General features: G+C 39.1%; 11 protein-coding genes across 11 annotated transcripts; all 11 read right to left on the reverse strand.

The window, feature by feature from the left end:
• Positions 1-306: 306 nt before the first annotated feature.
• Positions 307-5124, reverse strand: LSM04_003466 (Diacylglycerol acyltransferase; the record flags this gene model as incomplete). The annotated part of the gene is made up of 1 exon (XM_067336884.1): positions 307-5124. The coding sequence occupies one exon, from the start codon at positions 5122-5124 to the stop codon at positions 307-309; it is 4818 nt and encodes a 1605-aa protein (XP_067188854.1).
• A 396-nt stretch (positions 5125-5520) lies between these two features.
• LSM04_001434 (DNA-directed RNA polymerase) lies at positions 5521-5919 on the reverse strand (the record flags this gene model as incomplete). Its single annotated transcript, XM_067336885.1, has 1 exon — positions 5521-5919. The coding sequence occupies one exon, from the start codon at positions 5917-5919 to the stop codon at positions 5521-5523; it is 399 nt and encodes a 132-aa protein (XP_067188824.1).
• A 553-nt stretch (positions 5920-6472) lies between these two features.
• On the reverse strand, positions 6473-7247 carry LSM04_002162 (uncharacterized protein; the record flags this gene model as incomplete). The annotated part of the gene is made up of 2 exons (XM_067336886.1): positions 6473-6801; positions 6887-7247. 2 exons carry the CDS (start codon positions 7245-7247, stop codon positions 6473-6475), a joined length of 690 nt encoding a protein of 229 aa, XP_067188837.1.
• A 121-nt stretch (positions 7248-7368) lies between these two features.
• On the reverse strand, positions 7369-8528 carry LSM04_005901 (uncharacterized protein; the record flags this gene model as incomplete). Its single annotated transcript, XM_067336889.1, has 2 exons — positions 7369-7922; positions 8405-8528. The coding sequence occupies 2 exons, from the start codon at positions 8526-8528 to the stop codon at positions 7369-7371; spliced, it is 678 nt and encodes a 225-aa protein (XP_067188892.1).
• A 583-nt stretch (positions 8529-9111) lies between these two features.
• Positions 9112-9399, reverse strand: LSM04_000218 (MICOS complex subunit Mic10; the record flags this gene model as incomplete). The annotated part of the gene is made up of 1 exon (XM_067336890.1): positions 9112-9399. One exon carries the CDS (start codon positions 9397-9399, stop codon positions 9112-9114), a length of 288 nt encoding a protein of 95 aa, XP_067188809.1.
• A 624-nt stretch (positions 9400-10023) lies between these two features.
• On the reverse strand, positions 10024-11844 carry LSM04_005710 (uncharacterized protein; the record flags this gene model as incomplete). Its single annotated transcript, XM_067336891.1, has 1 exon — positions 10024-11844. The coding sequence occupies one exon, from the start codon at positions 11842-11844 to the stop codon at positions 10024-10026; it is 1821 nt and encodes a 606-aa protein (XP_067188888.1).
• A 286-nt stretch (positions 11845-12130) lies between these two features.
• On the reverse strand, positions 12131-13444 carry LSM04_003727 (uncharacterized protein; the record flags this gene model as incomplete). The annotated part of the gene is made up of 1 exon (XM_067336892.1): positions 12131-13444. One exon carries the CDS (start codon positions 13442-13444, stop codon positions 12131-12133), a length of 1314 nt encoding a protein of 437 aa, XP_067188858.1.
• An 898-nt stretch (positions 13445-14342) lies between these two features.
• On the reverse strand, positions 14343-14807 carry LSM04_002215 (uncharacterized protein; the record flags this gene model as incomplete). Its single annotated transcript, XM_067336893.1, has 1 exon — positions 14343-14807. One exon carries the CDS (start codon positions 14805-14807, stop codon positions 14343-14345), a length of 465 nt encoding a protein of 154 aa, XP_067188839.1.
• Positions 14808-15356: 549 nt separating this feature from the next.
• Positions 15357-16895, reverse strand: LSM04_006550 (uncharacterized protein; the record flags this gene model as incomplete). The annotated part of the gene is made up of 1 exon (XM_067336894.1): positions 15357-16895. One exon carries the CDS (start codon positions 16893-16895, stop codon positions 15357-15359), a length of 1539 nt encoding a protein of 512 aa, XP_067188902.1.
• Positions 16896-17640: 745 nt separating this feature from the next.
• Positions 17641-21153, reverse strand: LSM04_007069 (Cyclic nucleotide-binding domain; the record flags this gene model as incomplete). The annotated part of the gene is made up of 1 exon (XM_067336895.1): positions 17641-21153. The coding sequence occupies one exon, from the start codon at positions 21151-21153 to the stop codon at positions 17641-17643; it is 3513 nt and encodes a 1170-aa protein (XP_067188914.1).
• A 547-nt stretch (positions 21154-21700) lies between these two features.
• Positions 21701-22699, reverse strand: LSM04_002994 (Proteasome component (PCI) domain; the record flags this gene model as incomplete). Its single annotated transcript, XM_067336896.1, has 1 exon — positions 21701-22699. The coding sequence occupies one exon, from the start codon at positions 22697-22699 to the stop codon at positions 21701-21703; it is 999 nt and encodes a 332-aa protein (XP_067188850.1).
• Positions 22700-23005: the final 306 nt, after the last annotated feature.

Here is a 23005-nt window from a genome sequence, read left to right on the forward strand (position 1 = left end):
TATGAAAGAAAAAGAAAATAGGACAAAAAAGAGGGGAAAAAAAGAACCAAGAGGAGTTTAGTCGCATCATTTATTCTAGTACTCCATAAATAAATTACCTGATATTATCGTTTTTTTTTTCCACATATCCTATCACTCATAGAAAAGGAAAAAAAAACAAAAACGAAAAAAAATCACAATGCATGCTTCTTGAACGACTCCTTAAATTGATTGTTCGTCCAAAGAGACAGCCACATGCGCAAAATATCCAAAAATAAAAATAAAAATAAAAAAGAACATCAGTTATGACAAATAACAATAACAATACTAATTTTCTATTTCGTTCAATACTTTATTTAGTCTCGTTTCCCCTTTACTACATTCTGTTTGAACATCGTTTACTGTATTTTCCTTTTCTTGATCGGCCTGAGAGCCTTCTTGTATTTCTTTTTGGTTCCCAATAGGCAATCTCTCTCTTTCTATTGGCCTCACTTCTGCTTGCGGTTTCTCTCTTGGCATGGACTTGCACTGCACGTCATCTTTGTAGTGCAGGACGAGGGACATATTTGGATACCCGGCGGCGGCGCGGTACTTAAAGAAGATGCGCTCCAACTCCTCAAAGTAGCGCTCCCGGAATCTCGCCACGTTCTCCGGGTTGTCGGCGGCCTCCGCCCCCGGCTCCGGGTAGACCGGGCGGCCGACGACGAGGGTCAGCGGGCGGCGGGTGGGGAGCGGGAGGTACCAGCGGCCGTACGGAATCGTCGGGAACGGGAATCCCACGCGCCGGACGGCGTAGCGCTGCAGCCGCGGCCACTGCACGTTGCCGAGGACGTTGTGTTCGGCGAAGCACAAAAGCGGGACGAGTGGGACGCGGTGGAGCATCGCAAGGCGCAAGAATCCACTGTGATGTGTGACGAGGTGCATTTCCGTGTCGCTGAGGCGTGAGAGGACCATCTCCGCCTGGCCGCCCGTGACGATGACGGGGCTGTTGCCGTTCTGCAGACTGTTCTCAATTCCCCGCCGTGAGACGCCCATACTTCCGAGTGAAAGGGCAAAGTCCCGCATGAGTGGAACGGAGAAGATCACATCGGCGCAGTGGGTAGTAACGTACGTCTTGGGATTCCAACCAACAGTGGCGTCCCAATCTTGAGTTATGGGCGCCCACATCGCCGTACCGGGGAAAATACCGTGCGGGTGAAAGGAAAAGAGATACTGGTGGGAGGGATCACTCATGTCTACATAACGGCTGCCATTATTATTATTTTTAGTATTATTTTTCTTGTCGTTGTCTTTGTCGTTGTTGTTGTTGTTGTCGTCGTCGTCGTCCTTGTCTGTAATAACGCGTAGATCAAAATAGTCGGCAATACCTGGAAATACCCAGCGGTAGAAAAAACTACGTACGGCAGGACTGCGTAGACGACCAGTGATGTGGGGTCTTCCGAGAAAGCGATGGAAATAGTGTAACCAAAATGCAGTAGCGAAAGTATCAGCAATAAATTTCCATACAATAAAGGGTTCCGTCCTATTTAAGAGACACGCATAAAGGTGGTGGTAGAGAAAGTAACCAAGAAAACAAACATTGGCTAATGTCGAAATAAGATGTACACGTGGAAAGGTAGAGATACAAGACATAACAACCATAGTTGTCGCAAAAGTCCAGGCCCCCATGGTGTCAAATATCACAGGAAGACTTAATGAACCAACTACCACGGCTGTAGGAATAGAATAAACAACGTAACAACAAAAAGCGGCGTAAAAACGACGTTGTAGTGATTTTCCTGTTTTACGTGCGTTATGTGGTGCAAAAAGTGGGACCAAAACAGCAACGGCGAATCCACATAAAAGAAAACGAAGTGAAGTAGATACTGCATTAACAACCGCCAAACCACTATATGCATAACAGTAGATAATATAAACGAAAACAAATGGTACAAGTGTACTTACCACAAGAGCGAAAAAAACAGCTATTGAAAGGCATGAAAAATATACCCTTTCACGAATATTATTTTTGCTACTTCGGTGTACGGATTGTCCCAGATCATTTAAATAAAAGGATGGTGTTTGTGTTGAGCCAAGGCTACTCACTTCACTACTTAATTCACTTATCTGTCGACGATGTAATATACCTTCTGTAGATGGAGATGGCAAAGGAGAGAGAAATTCTGATGATAATGGAGAATATGCCGGTTGCGTCCGTGATGGCTCTGTATTCTCCAAATCACCATCACTGTCATCGGAGTTAACAGAGTTATCAAATATAGAGAAAGGCGAAAAACTGTACATATTTGAATTACGTTTAAGAGACACCAATCCCAGAGGAACTGCAAAACATGTAGAAACTGCTGAAAGTGTAATTGGAAGTAATGAAGAGGTTACACCAGATATACGACCTTGTGCATGCAAATCAGCCACTGCTGCAAAAGCAAAAGAAGCAATTAGTGCAAGTACTGCTACTATACCTTCTGCATTACGTTCTAAAACTGATGTAGGTCGTGGAGTTGGATCAAATCGTGGAATAGAATTTAGAATACAATATTGAGCACTAACACTAAAAACACAAGCAGCAGTATACATAACCGCAGAACCTCGCCCCTCAACACAGCAAAGAGCTATTAAAAGTGATGAAGCCGTGTAAAATCCCCATCCAATTGCTTGTAATGTTACAAATGTAGGTCCACCTGAAAAAGGCATAAAGAATGAATATCGTCCAGAAGCACGATGTAAGAAAGTACCATATACGTAATGAACAGAAAAACAGGAAATAGTTGTTACTGTTACACCAGCTATACCAAAAACAAGGGTAAAAACAGGTTGACGTTCAGTTAAAAAGGCTCCTGATGCAAATGCCAACACTCCTGCTAATGTCAAAATAGTTACAATATGGGTAGCGGCTTCTTGTCTGGTTCGTGCGGTTTCCTCATCTTCATGAATAAGACGTACACCATCATTTGCTGGAGGATCAATCCATCGTGGACCTGCAATAGCTTTTAAAAGTGATTCCGCATGAAGTAAATCTTCTTCATCTGGTATAGCACGTTGAAGTACTCTATATAACTCAAGTACCTCTTGACGTGAACGTTCTTGAAAACTTTTTTTACAATTTTGTTCCTGTGTTTCGAAAAAGGCTCCCATAATAATACAAATAAGTGGTATTGTTGCAAATAATCCCTCCATAGTGTACTCTAAAAAAACGTATTGATCTTCCATTATAGGTAATAGTAAACCTTTACGTTTACCAAGAAAACTATTAGCCATTGCAACCAAAATATTTACAGCAAAAACAGACCATCCAATAGATTGCATAGCTACATATCCGCCACACCCAACAAAAGGCTGCCATATTGAAATTCGTTCTCTCATTGATATATGAGCAATTGGTACTACCAAAAAAGAAAGAAAAGTAGATACCTTTAAAAGCGAATGCGTAGGAATATGCATAATTTCCTCAATTTCATTTCCACTTACAACTGCCACATCTGCTACAACACGTAAAAGTAAACCAATTGTACAAAGAAGAATAGCTGTTAACATTTCTCCATTTAATACAGATGTAACAAGTGAACGTCCTTCTTCTCGTAGAGAATCTTCTTCCTCCTCAAATCCAGTAGTAGGATGTAATATTTCTTCACTACCAATAGATCCACTACATGAAGGTGTATTAAGTTGTCTTGCCCCATTTTTGTCTCCTTCATAAAATAAATGTAAGGAAGCATGAACAAATCCCTGTGATAATGCCGTAAGTGAAGATTGAATAATAATAAAACGAAAATGAAGACTTTCTGTAATCTGTAAAGTAGCGAAAAAAATAGCCGTTCCAAAGCATGTCCATCCTGCACTTTGAAGAACTACAAATTCTAACGGACCTTTAAATGGCATCCAAACTCCATATTTTTTCCCAAATGCAATTCTTCCAAGTAAATGTGTACAAGGTGGAAGGGCAAAGGTTAATAGTGAAGAAAGTGTTTGACACATAATAAGTCCTTGACGTAAACGTGGCTCCTTATCATAACGTCCAGATGAGAGTAAAAGTGCTAATCCCCAAACTACTCCAGCATGAATAACACTAGCAACAGTAAGTACAAGCGGACCGTATTCTGCTAAAATAGATATTTCATTCTGTGTAGAAGTAGGGAAACGATGTAATCGAACAAAAAGAAGTAGGGTACTCATACTAATAACAGAACTCAAACCACAAAGTATATGCCACGAAGATGAAGAAGAACTAGCACCTGCTTCATATAACACCATATCTAATTGCAAACTTCCAAATGCAAGGAACCATCCAAAAGCCTGCATAATACTCATTTTAAGTCCACCAGCATTAGGCATAAAAAGTTTATAACCAGGTGTATACCAGTATCCTATTCCCACATGAATAATAATCATACCAAGAACAAGAAAAAAAGCTCCAATAATAGAACTTACACGTCTCAGACCTGGATAATACTCTGCAAATGAAGAACTCATAAGTATGGCAATACAGAATGAAACAACAATGGCAATTTCAGCATTTGGTGCAGCAGAAAGATCACGCCACCATACAGATGCATCTGTTTTTGTTTCTTCTCCTACACGTTCACCATTCTTTCGTTTATGACGTTTTGTCACAAAGAATAAAAGAGAAACCATTAGTGTAATATCTGCTATTGCACTAAAACAACCTAATACTGTAAGTGTTCCATAACGAAATACAGGTGCATCTGCATCAAGATGTTCTACGTAAACAAAAAGAAAAACACTGGATATAACTAGTATACCATATCCAAATCCCTGCATTACGACAAATGATTGACCTCCAAGAAACGGTTGGTACATTCGAAAGTTTCGAAGGGTTAATCTTCCCAATACTAAAGTAAGGAAGGCACAAAGTGTATTTAATCCAATACTCGTAACGATGGTTGGGAGTAATGGGAATGCAGGTGCTTGACTCTGAAATACATCGGCTAATATAGTAAGCATTAATGCTCCCTCACAAGCAATGGCCCATAATACCATAAGCGCAATACTCATGGGATTTCGCATTAAAACTGCTGTTCGACGTGTAGCTGATCGTTCCAGACGAGTTTTTCTGTGCACATGATGTCGATCACTTCCCGTATGTGCATGAGTTTCTCTTTCTTCTGCATTATTTGTTGCTGTTTCCATCTCTCTGTTAAAGAATATAAAAGTATTTTTTTTTTTTAAGTTCGCCTTCCCTTTTAGGAACAAAATACAAAGAAAAAACAATTACGTGGGTTAGGAGATACTAGAGAGAAAAAAAAGGCAAAACAAATAATAATAAAAATATATACCACCAGAACATTATTATTTGACAAGAGAAATGGGATGACATTCTTGACAAATAAATATTCTTATACAACTTCAACTACAAAAACAACAATTGAATATAAATCAATACAGTTCAGAATCCCTTAACTAGTCAACTCCTTTCACAAATAATAATAAAAAAAAAATGCCCACAAACCATTCTCTGCTCGCCTCAACAAACCAAAGAACACAACAACCAATTTAATAAGAATACGAAAAGGAAAAGAAAAGACTTTACTCCACCTCAAGACCTTTTGCATGTGCCTCTCGTTTTAATTGTTCCTCAAATGTTTGAATATCCTGCATGCATGCATCAATTGCTTCTAACAATGCCTCTTTCGGTGTTGGAATGGGTCGACCTGATCCATCGGATGAAGTTTGTACACGCAGTTCCACACGGTGCTGTGTTGGGTGAGGCACCCGATAGCCGGCAATATGAACAAGTGAATTTTCATGTAATTTCATACGTAAAAGGTTTGCTAGAGTGTGATCTTCTTTATCCAATTTAAACAAGGATGAATTGGGCATTTTGCTTGACACCTCTTCCGTTATCTTGCGGGTGCCCTTTGTATCCACAAGACTGTCCGCCGTGATGTCATTATTGTAAATCAGCATACCATGAGGGACTGACATTTTTGTTCTCTTTTTAAACGAAAATAAAAGAAAACAAAAACAGCTCACCTTCCTCTAACGATTAGTTATATTAGTGCGTATATATATATATATATATATATAGTATTCCCCTCTATGTGTGTTGGTGGGTATGTATTTCTTCTTTATTTCTTTTTTTAGTTACTTCTTTGATTAACTAGAAGTGAAGAGAAAGTACTATTACGTTACTCCAGATGAGGTAAAATACGAAAAAAAGCCATCTCTTAAGAAGAAAACATTACAGAGGAATATACAAGAGTTGTTGGGTGTGTTTCTTTTCTGTATACATGGCAGCGTTCAGCACTAGAGGCAAAGTAATAGCAATGAAAATTAAATAATAATAAAAAAATACATTAAAAAAAAAGGTTTTCTTTTTATTTAAGTGAAAACTCTCAAAAAATACGATAATATCAAAATAAATAAAAAATAAAAAAACGTTAGATTAGAACTTCCTTTTTTTTTCGTCTTCTTCTTTTGTTACTTCTTTCACTTCTTCTTCAATGACTATTTAGTCCTCTTTTGTCAGCTACTTACGTTAGCCAGGAATCTCCATGGATAAACTCCGTCCATCCCTCATATTTGAGGAAACAATGCTTTCATTATCATAAGGTTCTGTATATAACTGTTGTCTTAACTCTGCATAACACACGAAATGTGTTTTACTGCCATTCACTGGATCCTGCACCGCCAGCGACGATGCAGAAACTGGCAATCCACAAATAAGACACTGTGGGAGTTGCCACTCCAGCAGTAAAAGCCGTCTCTCTGAGATGGCAGATGTCTCAATAGAAATTCTCTTAATGGCCTCATCACCCTCAAGTCGTCGCAGTGCGTGTGATATAACAGGAGATGTGTTTAAAGATCCTTTTTCTACAGGACTCATTGTTGATGATGATGATGTTGTTTCCATTATTCATATAACTTTGTGGTGTGTTTTGCATTGATTCACTATAGCGATTCTGTAGAGAAAGTGTAATCTCTGCTGATGAGAGACGACGTTGTACTTCTTCCTCAAATTGTGCCTCAATCTTTGCACGAATACTTTCAAGACCCATATGTAATTCGTGCATGTGGTACGTCTCAATATTACTTAGAGTTCCATCAGCGTTATTATTATACTCTGTTTCATTCTTCTTCTTATTTATTAAGGGTTCCTTTATCACTCCACACAGTGCCTCTCCTAAATTCTCTGGTTTCATGCATACATCTTCCATTTGCAAACATCTAGAAGGTAAAGGATCTGGTGAAAAACTACTATAACGCTCCTTAGAAGGACTCATTGCATCCTGTTTTGTTAAATCCACTTTCATTACAGTTTTACTTGGACTGGTAGGGGATAAGGAAAGATGCGAAAACACTTTACCGTGAACCGAATGTTTATCATGCCTTAACCCTGTTGATACCAGTGAGCCACTCTTTGAACGAGCACGTTTAGATTCCCGCAGAACACTTGAAGACATGCTTCCCTCTACGATTATCACGCTCTGGCGATTTAAACATCTCTCTTGCTGCTGTTCCATCATTGTCAGCATTGACATTGTCATCTTTTGTTTTTCTTGTTGTTTGATGTGAATGTAGTTGCCCAATATCCGGTTCACAAGGCATAACTGTAAAACGATATAAAAATGATGGATTTGAATTTCCTGTACTTACATCTCTTCGCACCACCCATACAAGTGCCACATCTCCATTACCTGGTAAAAATCCCTTTAATGCTATTATGGGTTCACACTCCCATCCATCCGTTGGCACAAAGTAAAAAGTGGATGATTTCATCTCCTTTACATTACTCTCCTTACCACTATTAATAACGGTAGAGGTTCCTACAGTGCTATCATTGGGAAATGTTGCATCACATGAAATCTGGTAAAGGAGAGAGTATGGTGTTTTGCTCTTATTAACTGCACTAATAAGGTAAGCTTCACCATCAGCAATCTCATCCGTATAAAGCACTACTCGTGGACTTTCCAATCCTTCACTGGAAGCTCTCTTTGTACGTTTTAAGGATGCAGTATTCGCACAACTATTATTATTATTATTATTATTATTATTATTATTTAGTAGTAGTAGTAGTAGTAGTAGTAGTATTAGTACTAGTAGAATCCGCAGAAGAGAGAATCGTTTTATTTCGCCGCCTGATAATAAACTCATTCGCTCGCAGACTCGAAAACCCCACAGGCCACCTATCAGCAAATGTAGTTGATGAAAAACAGGCACTAATTCTGAAGATGATAAACAATTTCGCATTTCTTCTAAACTTACTTGCTGCAATCATGTTTCCCTGTTCGTTCTCTACAAACACCTGCGTGACATACTTCAAATGCGACAATAAAAGTGTATATGAAACAAGTACACGATCACTATCTGGACCCACGATTCCAATATTTCATCTTCGATACGGTGTTACAGTGAATTCAGCTATCATTTCTTCTCCAGGCAGCGCCCCCCACTGAGGGATAAAACAAACAATATCGCGAACATTGTGTAAAGTCAACGTGTACTTTAATACGCCGTGATGACATACTGCGGACAACAACGACATAATATCCCTTAAACTGCGGTACAAAGGAAATAGCACATAGATCAGCCATAACAACTGGATCACCGCCAATCTTTTATGGAAAAGTCATTCTATTCACTTTCTAAATGTCACAGTAAAAAAAAAAAAAGAAAGAGAAAAATAGTAATAATAGAAAAAAAGAACAACAAAAGAAGAAAACAGAACCAAAGAATCCCTTTCCCATTGATATCTTGCACTAAAAAGAAAAAAAAAGAGCAAAATAAGGATCAAGAGATAAATTTCTTCTACTAATCAAGGAGAAACAAAGAAAACTAGAAAAAAAAAGACATATGAGAAAAAGATAAACTCCAGCAACACTTTCTTTTGTTTTCCTCTTCGTTCTTGTTCCTTTTTCACTGTTGCTGCTTCTTAGCATTTCCTCAAGGGCATTCCCATCAAAGGCTCAGACTAGTCCACAGATAAAAGGACGAGAAGTCACAAAGATTTCTTCTCATTATCTCCTTTCACTGTCCCTTTTGCTTTTCTTTTTTAGTTGTTGATCCTCATTACATCAACATGCCTCTCTTTCCACATACAAATTCAAACATCGCCAAAAATAAAACAACAACAACAACAACAACCAATTAAACAATACAAACGGTTTTCTATATACACTACTTCTTTGGTGTAAATAATTCTATTTGAATAATATGACGGCGATCAAAGAGAACATTATGATCAAAGAGATAGCGTGCTTCACCATATGCGATGCCTGCACCAATACCTGTCGAAAATAACACAATAGAGCTACGTGCAGCCACAGAACGTGCCATTAAAAGTGCAGGAAGAATTCCAGAAACGAATCCAAGACTAACTTTGCGAATGAAATTTTCTGTGCAGTGATCCCATTTCTCTTCGTTGTCAATGGGTGTCAACGGCTGTAGGACTTGTGGCTTGCTCATCAAAGAAGTTTCTTTTAGGTTATTTTTTTTTTGGTTTTGCTGCTGGCAAGAAGAAATTATCTAATTTTCTTTTTATTTCTTTTTTTTATCGTTACGGAACAATACTTCCTCGTCAGAAAAAGCTATATGCATGTATATATAAAGAAAAGATTTTTTTTACACAAGTAATGATGCAGAAAGAAAAAAAAAAGAAAAAATAGACATGATTTTTCGAAACAATACGATAATAAAAGATGAGTATAGTCAATAAAAACAATGTATACAACATACACATACGCATAGCAATCGCATGCGGAGTGTCACAATTTTTTGCTTCCGCCCTCTTATAAAGGGTAATAGGGAAGATAAAAACATGTCTTTTTTTAACTTTTGTCGTTTCTTTATTATTTTTTCCCTTAATCGTGAAAGCGTAAATGTTAGAGTCCTCAACGCTGAGCAATTTTACTCACAAAGTATTATTTCTCCAAAGAAAACAAAAGAGACAAGAACACAGCTATTCGGTGTTATGGGCACACAAGACAAGTTACACACATAGAGATTCCATAAGAAAACCAAACCGTAGAAATATATATATATATATATATATATATATATTCCTTTCCATCAGTTAGTTCTACTCCTAATCTATCTCAACTTCTCAGACTTACACTCTTCAAATTCTCGAAATGCCTGTAGTAGACGCCTTAGATATACTGCCTTACTCTCACCCTCCCGCACTGTAAAATTTTTTATCACAAACTCTGCGTTATTTAATTGATCATTTGCCATACAGTGCAGCAGTGTTTCAATTTCCCCAGAGAACGCTAACTCTGTCTTATCCACACTACGTGCATACCCCATCGCCTTTAACGCCCCCTGTGGACTACCAGAACTCACGCAAATATGTAGAAGAAGACTCAACATACGTGGAGGCAAAGATGTAGACGATTCACATTCAGTATTATTAGGACTGTGACGCAGCGCCCCGTCCTGCTGTAATTGCGTTGCCCAACTAAGGGCTGAGAGCCAATGCACACGACTGGGCATGGTGATGGTAACGGTACGATTGTGTTGTAGAACACATATTAAAGCCGCTTCAATTGCCTCTGGTGTTAACCTGGTTTGCGATGGTACTATACACCGTTGAATTACTTCAACTACAAGAGATGCCTGTTTTGCCTCTCGCATCTGAAGTACAAGTGTGCTGGCCACATCACATGGCAGAGTGCATGGAGACATGGAAAGTAACACAGATGAGGCGATACGCCACGCTCCTTCCTCTGAACATTTTCTTATAAGAGTACCCACAACAACTGGATGGCGTAATGTAGCACCAACAGCGTCAGAATCAGCGTTCTTACAATACATGGCAGCCGCTTCACTAAGAAAAGATGCTGAAACTTCAGCAGAAGGAAGTTTTTCTACAATAGATGCAACAAATGCTACTGAAGATTCAGATTCATTCTCTAGTAAACGCAAAGTTTCACGTACCATTGGAGAATTTAAAACTGATGTATTGAGTTGCTTTTCATCCGTATTTTGTGTTATTTCTGGTAATGTTTTCATATCCCAATCTGTTGAAAATGCTTTATTTTGCATCACTACCACCCGCATAAATGGTTCCAAAGGAATTTGTTTAATTGCGTATAAAAGAGCCTTTGTTTTTTCTGCTACAGTATATGTAGTACTTCCTGCAAGATGCATAAGATAGGATACACACATTTCATTTGACAAGGCTACCTGCCACGGTACGGCTGACACTACATTATTAAGTACCGAAAGGATGCTTCGTTGCTGTGGTGTTGGATTCCCAACGGTATCTGGTAATAATGCATGGGACGCTGCTGTCGCTGCTGCAGTAGTAGTAGTAGTACCTCCATTTGCTTCAATAGGACGCAAACTCTGAATACAATCAGGAAGCGTTTCTGGGGATTGTTTGTGTAGTGATGTAAGGAGCGCCAAAGCGTTAGACCACGCCTGTGGTGTGGCACAACAATCCGCCGCAGCGACAAGCATGGGGTGTGTTAACTTCCCATTTGCTTGACTAAATTTCAGCAACATGATGGCGGCCGTCCATTGCCGTTGTGGGGCACACAGCCGCAGAGCGGAGAGTGTGAGGCGTGAGTTGAGGGCGGCACCGTGCGCCAAAACGGCTTCTGTGTAGACGCGAAGGGCCATCTGCCACGGCACCACGGCGGTGTGGGCGGGGGCGTGTTGATTGTGCCGCAACATGCGGGCGAGGAGGGCGCGGTGGGTGTCTTGTGGGATGGGCTGGGTGCAGTAGGCGGCGTGGAGGAGGGCGCAGCCTTTTTCCCACGCAATGCCGCCCACCAGCCGCGTGAGAACTTCCGGGCGGCGGCAAAAGACATCGCGGTGGGCGTGGAAGAGCGGGGCGGCGTGACTGGCCGGACTGCGGTCTATTCGCCGGCTCAGCCCCGCCAACGTCTCCCCATCCCCATCCCGCATCCACAGACAGAGTGATAAAGAGAGAAAAAGAGAGTTATGGGTGAGTATGTGTGCGTATCTATCTACTATATATATATATATATATAATGTTCAAACACACGGCTTGTAGGAGGATGGGAGTGGGGGTAGTAAAGGAAAGGGAAGAGAAAAATAGAGGGTGGTAGTACCACGAGAGATAACAGAAAAGCATGCAAAAAAATAAAATAAAAATAAAACAAGAAGAAAAAAGAAAAACGGTTGAGGATGAACCATTAGAATATATATATATATATATGTAAAGGTTTATTTACCAAAGACGATAGAATAAATCCCATCGAGGGATCTGTTCCTTTTCCTCCCGTTCCCCATTCACATGATTCCAAAAACAACGGTGGTCAGAGGCGGTGATAGCGAGATTGAATAGTGTGAACAACAGTACTCCCAGTGGAGCCACATAGTTTAACAGGATAGAAATAAAAACAAATAACAACTTCTGCGAAACATGACAATTCCCTTCTTCTTCACATCCTGTCATTAATAACAGAGATGTAGTGGGATAGAGTAGACTCCATATACTAATAGCGTTAACAAGATACATTACAATCTCACAGGTATAGTGTGGCTCTAGCACGTAGACAAAAAGAGACGTATAGGGAAAATGATAATTAGAACCTGATGTACCTAATTTTTCTTGGTTAAAGGTATCTTTATCATTTATTACTTTTTGATGCTTTGTTATGACACTCTTACCATGGGATCTGTTTGAAGTAGAGGATTCACCACGTAATTTCGCCAAAATGCCATGGTGAAACACCTGTAGTCCCTGAAGAAGTAAATGAAGAATAAAACATATTACGACAATCGTTGCAGGAAAGGTAATGTAATGTACGCTACTAGATAACCTGAATCTTTTGCAATCATAAGAAGATAATGATGCTATTTGTACTGCACGAAATACAACAACACTACTGGAATTAGCAGCAAATACGTAAAAAGAACATCCTGCAAGAGCGGCAAAGAGTGTTACAGAGTCAACTTTTCCAGTTCGAAATCGATGAACACATAAACATTCCCACAACCGTACAGTGCAATGAATAAGAAAAGCAACTAATGGCAATGAATCATATTTCCATAATGTATTATTTTTTAAAACTTGTTCAAAACAAAATGTACTTGTTATGTTATTCAAAGAGAATTCAAAGTACTGAAGGGATAGGAGCACTAAACTAGAGATAGCACCTGTAATGTAAAAAGCGCAAAAGCTATACTTCCTACTTACCCGTACTTGGCACAAAAATGAACGTTCTAACAAAACAAGAACGACCGCAATATTTGTACGAATCCACTGCAATATCCACGTCTTTTCAATACAATTCATGCAATAAGAAAATCTATTTTTTAGATTAACGGTATTATTATTATTGTTATTATTCTTAGTGGTCGATTGCCCTGTTGTTGACGCTACTGTTAATGGTAATAATGATACTGTTGTATAGCGTCCACCGTATCGCGCCATATTGCGAAATTGTGGATCGCTCAGTCGCAGAAGAAGGACGAAGAGAGACGCCAACCAGTAGACGCAGGTTAGCAATGCAAAGAAAGCATACACCGTAAGAGACATTCAATGGAACTAAATACAATATATATAACACAGAAACTATTAATATAGGAATAAGCTTATTTTACCCCAATCTTAAAGAGAACTCCTCTATCTCTTCTTCTTAGGGTTCTCTTTTGCTTGTCTGCACACACTGGATAGAGAAAACAATAACAAGAAGAAAAGAAAAAAAAAACAGAAATGGATAAAATAACATGGGAAACGTTAAAAAGATATATACATAGTTAAAACATAATATCAATTCCAAAACTACCCCACACAGAAATTTTACCATTGAAACTATTTCTAGTCCTTTTCTTTTGTTTTCTCTCCGTACAATAGAACAAAATACGAAGTCTTAATAACAAGAGAAAGGAATGACTGATGAAACTACTATCCGTTTCAAGAAGCATTACACTATGCAAAGAAGGGAAACATATATATACATGTCTACACTTCCCACACAAAACACAAAAATTCACTCTTCCTCTTTTTCTTTATTTCTTTTCCGCTATCATGATAAGAAACCCCACCAAAAGGAGAACAAAAGCTAGAATAGAGAAAAGGTAAAAAAAAAAAAGAGTCTCGCTTCCCACTCCACACCGTGATAAAATCACTGCACTAATCCTTCATCCACTACCAGAGAAAGAGAGGGGGAAAAAATAATAATAAAAAAAGAAAATACGTGCAAGAAGGCACACCCAATCCCAGAAAAGTCTTTTTAGTTTCTAGGACATTCTCCATTACACCCCATTCTACCATACTAGATCCCCAGCAAAAAAAAAAAACGAAAACCCCCAGAATTCCTTCATGGAAATAGAAGCAATACACTTCATACTACAGACGCAAGAAAAAAACAAACAAACAAAAGCAAAAATATCAAAAAAGATGCACTTCTTAGCACTTTCAATATTCTTTCGCCCTAATGATGTTCAGGTGCAGCACGACGGCGAATATCTGGTTCTGGGTCCCCAGGTTCCCACAAATAGCTTGCCAAGAAGTTCGTTCCTCCCCATCGTACTTCCAACTTGTTCTCTGCCATCTCTTTTTGCAGCATCTCATACTTAATAGCGTGATCTGGGTCATCGAGATCCATCTGTCTAAAAAAGAAATTGGAGTACAAAGGACGCTTACCAACATTGGCTACTCGTGTACGTTGGGCAAACGTCACATCAAATACCCAATAAAAAGTAATAGGGAATATAATACCGTAAACAAAGAGAAGCTGACCCTTAGCGTCCCTTACCTTTCCAAAGGGCTGCCCCCACCAACCAGGGTTTATGGCAATAGGATAAAAGGCAGGGGCATTACCATCGCCATGTTGACCAGGAACACGTGCGTACTTGCGGCAAACACGTGCCATCATAGAATTTCGCCTTGACTGCATGGTCACTGCAGATAATGGACCAAAAAAAAAAAAACTAAAAATATAATATCAAGGAAGCGACACAATCCCCCTAATTTTTTTTCTAACTTATGTCGTAAGGTGATTGTTAAAACCTCTTTTACACTAATAGTTTGCATTAAAACAATTGTAAAAAAAGGGCAGAAAAAGGACAAGAAGAAGAGATTGTAAATCATCAACTCAGAAGAAGAAATATATATATATATATATATATACAGCACCCCTTAAAGAGCACACGAACACAAAGGGGTATTTATTACTTTCAATTCTCAAATATAATAAAAATGATAATCAGTAGAAAATAGAACGTCAAAAACAAAGAAAAGGTAATATCAACATAGACATATACCATGGAAACCGTCCAAATCCATAACGCTCTACCAGACTAACAATGAAAAAAAAAATGAAGTACAAGAAAAAGAAAAAAAAACAAAGGACAAATACCATACATGCCAAACAAAAAAAAGTTTGACACCCACTCACACCTTGAAGAATTAAACATAGTTGAAAGAAGCGAACTTTTCAACTCTTTTATTCAGATTTTGTACCTGTACCCGAGCGTCCAAAATACCTAGAGTCAGACTCCGCAAAATTTTCGCGGATGATTGAGACTGGTACACCACTAGTGTCTTTAAATGGACTAGATATGCTGCTCACCGGTAACCCTGAGTAAGATGAAGTTGGGTAAGGAGGAACGGCTCCTGATGTAGAACGATAATCTCCATGGACAGAAGGTTGAACTTTATTTGTTTGAGAAATTGGTGTATATACCGCATTTACTCTCCGATTTTCAGATGTGTAATACGGCATATTTGCATTGGAACTATCACCTTGTGGAAAAGCCTGTTGTAGATGAGATCTAACACGAATATCTACCGCCTGAGTTATTTCAGTAACGATATCTTTCAAAAAATCATCAAGTTTTTTCATCGTATGCGACTCCATCCGTTTTTTATGCTTCTGAAGTAATGGCGCTACAACACCTTCAACAAATGACCGGAGAGCATCTTCAGGAAAGTCCACTGATACCTCATGATGACGAGGGACTAGAGATGATTTCTTACGTTCTAGTTGTTGACGTTCTTGTTCTGCTGAAACCTGTACTGTGGTGAGTTTATGCTCGAGTTCTCGACGTCGATCAGAAGCTTGCTGAAGTAAAGCTGTCTTAATCATTGTTAAATCTTCACGTTGATGATTTAAACTTTGTGTAAGGGAAGCCACAGCCTGTTCTAACAAACACAGGCGATCATTAAAACTTTTTTGTACTTCTACAGTTTGAGCTACTGGTAAACCATTTCTAACAGCAGGACATTTTTCAGCTGAACATCTATGATGGGGACATTGGGGAGTTTCATATGAACCACTATTACCTCGTCGTTGACCCTGAACACGTAGTGGTGGCGAGGGAATTTCTTCTTCTTCCCCTCCTTCTTCTTCCTCGTTAGGATACACTAGCATAGGTTCTTGTGGAACATAAAGAAGCATATTCTTTTTTGGTGTAACTGTCTTTATAGGATGAAGAGCTCTTATATCTTCATCAAGTTCTTTAAGTAATACACTCATTCGGCCTGTTGATCCTTCTTTTGCCTTCGCTACAGAGAAGTCACCACCTCGTAAACCTCTAAATCGTGCCCCAGGATCGTTGGCAAAAAACACCACATGGTTCATATAAGTAGGCCCTGAACCAAATGTCTCTAAAATTTTCATACGAACATAATTGTGATTAGAAGGAATAGGACTAGGCAGTTTCCATATCTGTGTACCGGCCCCTGGTACAGCCTGACAAACCAGTTGTGCCGTCATATCCTCGCAGGACTCACCAGAGGCGACTTCCACGGTTTTGGGATTTGTGAGATAATCGTGCCAAACATGCCAACCAACGTACTGGAGTGGGGGGTGTGGATGTGCAATCTGCAGCGTCACATGCTGCGGTGCATCGCCGGCAATCCAGAGCAGATCCTCCCGCTCCAAAAGAAGATTAGACGCCGCACTCGCGACGCGTGTGGCCTCGTGTGATACTTCCACCACCTTTGCTCCGTTTTCTCCTAGGGCCCAGTTCTTCTCGGTCATGAATACCCACCCCTGCTCACGTCTCCTCTGAAGAGAAAGTTGATCGCGTAGAACGTGGGTGGGGGAGAAGGAATGGGGTGGGAAGGGAAGGGATATGAAAAGAAAAAGAAGAACAAGAATGAAAGGAGAGGAAAATCATGTATTTACAGAAAGTGAAGAAGGTGAAAAAGAAGCAAAAGATTACCAAGATAAAACAAATAAAAACCACTTGTTATATATATTTTTTTTCTCGATTTTCCTCCCAACTCACAAACCGAGTATATATATATATATATATATATATATATATATACTTTTTTTTGTTTCCATACCTTCCATAATCATGAGACAATGCATGTACAATCAAAGTTGGGTAAGGGCAGAAATTGCACTGGCAAAATAATACAACAGCAATAGCAACACAAATAAAAACAGTAAGAGATACATGAGGTAAAAAAAAAAAAGAATAAAGAAGTAAAAAAATATGATAACTCAGAGAATTTTTCTCTTTTTCTTTTATTTTGTACAAATCTAAAATTGCCTATTTACATGTTGACTCTTTCCCACTTCATCCCCCAGCTGCTTTCATAGCAACAGCGTCAATGTAGTAATATCTACTAAGGTTAAGAAAACAGTACATAACAATTTTACTGTTTCTTTTCCTCCCCTTTTATGCCTTATCCTTCTTATTGTTGTTCTTCGTTGTTTTTATTTGTTTCTTGTGTATTTTCTCCAGATATCCTTTCCTCCTTTTTCTTTTTGTTCCTCACAGCAAACGTACATGTCGACCAGGAACAGGACGCCCCATCATTTTTGGTGAAGTTGTGCGAGTAGGCGTAGTAACAGATTTCGCAATCTCTCCACGTCCTCCTGTTGTTTTTGTTTCTGCTGCCGCTGTTATTGCTACTGGTGAGAATGATGAGGCAGCGTCATTCTCTTTACTGCGACGCATTTTTGCCAATGAGGCAAAGTAAGCTGCTTGAGATGTCAATACATCACCCCGTCCCTTCTCTATTCTTACCATCATCGCACTATTTGGCACAAGACCTGGCGCATTTGAAACAAAGTTCTGATTATTGATGGTTCCAGGAAGAGGAGCAAAGTCAGGCACTACATGAAACCATTGCTTCTTTATTCCTGCTGCCTTTGGCCATGGTGGTTGTTGATCACTACTGACATTTCCATTCATTTGAGTTCCTTCCTTTGTGCTTATCTGCCGCTGTGATGGTGAAATTGGGAGCAGTTGTTTTTTCTTGTGCTGTGGCGGTGAAGGTGGTCTTCGTATAATGCCTTTTTGTGGTTCTTTCCCAGCGTAAATAGCACATAATTCAGGTGTAATTACTGCTGGTTCTTCTTTTTTGGGCGTCGATTTGCGCAAAAATAATAACGGAGGTGGTCCTGCTTTCGGTTTTCGAATCTCTACCGATTCTGTATTCGTATTATCAATAAATGAAGCCTTTTTTGTCATTTTTTGCACATGAACCTCTTTTGTCATGTGAGGATCATTATACTTTGGAAGAGCTTTTACTGAACGAGGAGTAGTGTATGGTGAGAGAAGACGTAATGCCTTTACTTCACTGGTTTTCTTTCTCTCCATTGGAGACGCTAAAGACAACCCACTTAAGGTACTTAACCGTGATCCGGAGAGATCTCCAGTAGCACGACCATATTTACTTCCAGTTACAGTAGATAAATCACGTGAAAATCCACTTTCAAGAGTTTTTCTTGAGCGACGAATTACACTTTTTTCAAGAACGACTCCTTTTTCAGCCACTAAACTGTGTTTTGTTAGACGCTTCTCAGGTGGAAGATATACACTTAAGCGTGGTAATTTTGCTATAATAGGTGCAGTTAAACCAAGTTCTCGCATTTGTAAATCACGAGCATTATAAATAATTGTACTTTGAATTAATTTGGGTGTGCTATTGAATTCAGTTCGTATAGTTAACATAGGTAATGCCCATAATTCAACAGTAGTTGTTGTCTCCCATCCATTTGGCCATTTTTCCAATAAAAGTCCTTCCCATCCTCCTCCAATAGTACACAAGAAATTTTTTGCCGGATTTGGAGGTAGTGGAGGTGATAATTCTTGATGTTCATCTGGGTAAGTAATATTATTTTCATTATCGCTGTCAAGAGAACAAAAAAATGACCACGCATTTGGAGCAGAATTAAATACTGGTGATGCAGCTACTGCTTCTGTAGCAGCCACAACATTTTGTGGTCGACTACTCGTTAATTGACCAGCTGTATTAGTAGCATTCATATCTTTACCATCTTTTCCACGAGGTACAGGACGAGACTTCAATACTTTTTCCTTCTTTCCCTTGTTAACTAGTTTTTCTTGTGAATCGTCACTCTCTGGAGGTGGTAAAACAACAGGCTGTGTTGGAACACGATTAAAGTGTCGTGGATCTCGTACATCTCCAACTGTAAGAATATAAATTTCTCGTATATTCTGTGCTGGTTCACATATAGATACACAACGTTCCACTACTCGGGGCTCAGCAGCATGTGCAATAGTATTAAGATTAGAAAAAGGTAATCCCGCTAATATAGGAACAGTAGTCAACGCTTCTGGTGCAAGTTTCATCCAAAGTCGTCTCTGAGTTATCAACTTTTCTCGTACTTGTAGAAAAAGACCTGCATCATCTAACAAAGCATTAACAAATCTTTCGCCCTCAATTTTATAAAAGAGAGCTGCACGACTAACAACTGTACATCTATATCTTAATGCACCAGGTAAAATGTGAGGTTCCTCTCCCAAAAGCAAAAAACGTGTATTCAAGGCAAAATTATTATCTGCATTATTTGGTGATAAAATTTGTTCTGTTCCAGTTTCATACGTCATATCAGGTCCAAGTTGTTCCCGTCGAACATATCCTTCAAGAAGGCAATAAACCACACCAGGTGGATCTCCTTGATTAAAAAGAACATCTCCATTTGTTAATACTAATGGTTCAAAATCTTTTACATATTCTTCAATAGTTCGATCAATATTACGGTATATAGGAACACGAGACATAGATTGTGGCATTGGATAACATTGTTGAAGACGTTCCATTTGATATTTTTTAAAGGCACTCAAATAGACATTTTTCATATTTTCATCCGCATATTGACCAAAAAGAATCTCAAAATCTTCCCTAGCAATAACCCAAACAATACATTGTGAAACAGCTCTATATGTTCCTGCAAAGACGGATTTTCCACCAAAAAGTCCACCAAATATTCCACCAGTTTGAACACGAGAACGTGTTACTACTTTTACCGCTTCATTTGATGGTAGAATAGCATCACATTTACCAGAAAAAAGAATATACAAAGCATTTTGTGATGGACTTCCAGCACTTACAATTGCTTCTCCAGCTGAAAAACGGTAACGATTAACAACTTCTGCAAGAGCTTCACAAAACTTTGGATTATGCAAAGCTGCAAAAAAAGGAGAATGTTCAATAAGGAAACTTCCTTGTGCTTTTTGTCCATCATCTTCACGTAGTAACAGTGGTGGATGTACTCGTGTCTTCTTTGAAGTAGCACTTAACGTACCTTTTATTCCTCTCTTTCTTAATAATATAGGTAATAGAAGTTCCTCAAGTACCGCACGAAGACGACGAAGACGGTATAATTCCTGCCATGCTTGATGTGCGAGAAAATTTGAAATGATAACTTCCCACATACAACCTCGTTTAAGTCGTGCAGCGTGTTGTACCACAGATTCCGTTCGACGTACAAGTTCTATAGCCCCGGCCAAATCTGTAGGAGTTTCTCCTCCCACTTCTTCTCCTTCCCTAATTGAAAGTGAGGTAATAGAACGAGCCGCCGAAGTTGAATCCGCACCCTCTAATGTACTGCGACGATGTATTTGATTTTCAAATGCGGTTCCTCCCACTTGCATAAGAGGATAGGTTTTCACCATAAGTACAGCACGATCCAAAGGTTCTGATACAACACCCCTGGTGCGAATACTTCCACGTCGAGGAGCGGGTTCAGCACTGAGGGACGATAGAGGTGAGAAAAATGTTTCAGACAGCAGAGAACATCTTTGTAGTACAGTCGTGTGTGAACGTACACGACGGGAAGTGTCAGAAGTATTCATTTCATCATTTTGAACAGGAATTACAGGAGCCACAGCAGCAGATGTTGATGAAAGGTTATGAGAGATACCTGGAAAATGAGGAAACATATCGGTACTCTCCTGCATTTCTTCTTCCCGTTCATCTACATCATCTTGCAGTAGGTTCTTTTTCTCCTCTACTTCTTGTTCGGTTTCATTCATGGTGTCTGTCATCTTATCTAAGAAAATACTTCACAGATAAATATTAAGATGAAAAAAACAAAAGAATAGATGGATCTATCTAAGAAAGAAAATAATATACACATAACATAGAATTATTACATTAGCCAGGACTCATGAAGGAAGAAAAAAAACCACCACTTTTTCTATCTTTCTTTCTTTTAAGAGATGCATTGAGAGATCATATGGATATCACGCTCGAAGAAAGCTCTACTAACATACGCAACCATATATATATATATATATATGTATATATGTTTTGTATTTCTTGTAGTCGTATCCTTCTTTTTTTCTTCTTTTTTTATTTTTGCTTGATAATATTCTTCTTCCTTTCTTTTTTTTTTTCTCTTTTCCTCCATCCTAGAAAAGTTCCTAACATTTGCACTTTATATTCGCAACCATATGGCAGATATCCTGAGCCTTTCCACCCAAGTGCCATCAAAGACATTCTGTATTTTTGTGCATTATACATGTGAGTATGAAGGTGGGGTGTTCGTACACAGTAAAATAAAAAAAGGTACTAACTCTACTAGATAACATCATCAAAGTCACCACCACTATTATCTTCGTCCTCAGCAGCACGTATCAGACTGTCCATTTCCTCTCTGTCCACTTTACGACGTTCTTCTTCAGCATCAGGGTCAACAGCATAGTACCGCATCGAACGTTTCGCTTCATCGTGAGTAACATTAAGAAATTGAATACGACGCTGTAATGCCAAAAGTGGTTCACTGGTAGAGTACACATCTACAGTTTCACTGCTTATAAGATGCCGCTTTTCATGATCAATTACAGCATCAATAACACCATCACGTATTGCCTTTGCTATAATATACTCCGCATCAGCAGGATTTTCCATAGATAACTTAAAACAAACGTCTGGAATGCTAATACGGCTATATGCCTGACAAATTCGTCGTAGTCCAGTCTTAATAACATGCTGTCTCACTCGTAATATGAGGGAATAAGTACGATCATGCTCAAATATACTTTTATGTTGTTGTAAGATAGACATAAATCGACCCAATTGTCCAAACCGCACGCAAGAAGCAAGTTGTAAATAAGGTGAAAGAGATTCTCTCATATCCTTCTGTAAAAACTCTGAACGGGGTGGAATTTCACCCAATAAAAGTTGAATTACAAGTGACAGCTTTGTTGCCGCAACACGAAATCCAAATGCACGTTCTGGAGCTTTGCGAAGTGCCTGTTGCAGACATTGATTCGCATCCACGTACTCTAACCGCAGTGCCCGTGTGAGGCCAACGTAGTAGAAGTAACGTGCTGCCTGATTATTCGACCGGTGTGGTAGACTGATCTCACACGTAGCGATGACGCTCTCGGCGAGATCGTGTTGGTGGCTGCGTATCAACAGTGCGAGAATGTCGTTTAGAGCAATTTCTTGTCCGAGTTCATCGTGGCGCACACAAAGCGCGCGGTATAATCGCATGAGTCGTGCGAGGAGTTCATCATCGAGACGGTTCTGGAGCCGCGGTGATGGTTCAGGGACAGGAGGCATCACTAGTGGCATTGGCAAGTATGGATGTAATATAAATATAAATATATAAATATATATTTATTTATTTATATATGTGTCTGTGTGTGTTTGTGGATGGATAGATAGGTGGGTATACCTAAAAAGAGATATATAAATAGAACAAAAAAGGAATAAGAAGAAAGAAAAAGAAGGAATAAGGAATAAGGAATAAACAATATTTTCAATATTTCATTCAATGAGAAATAGTAAGAGAAAAACAATAACATGAGCAATAATAGCAGAGTGTAAGAGGATTAAAATATGTTTTTTTTCTTTACAAGAATACACTTCATCACAGAC

This window comes from Trypanosoma melophagium (assembly GCF_022059095.1).
Source record: "Trypanosoma melophagium isolate St. Kilda chromosome Unknown ctg34segment0, whole genome shotgun sequence".
NCBI classification, from domain to species: domain Eukaryota; phylum Euglenozoa; class Kinetoplastea; order Trypanosomatida; family Trypanosomatidae; genus Trypanosoma; species Trypanosoma melophagium.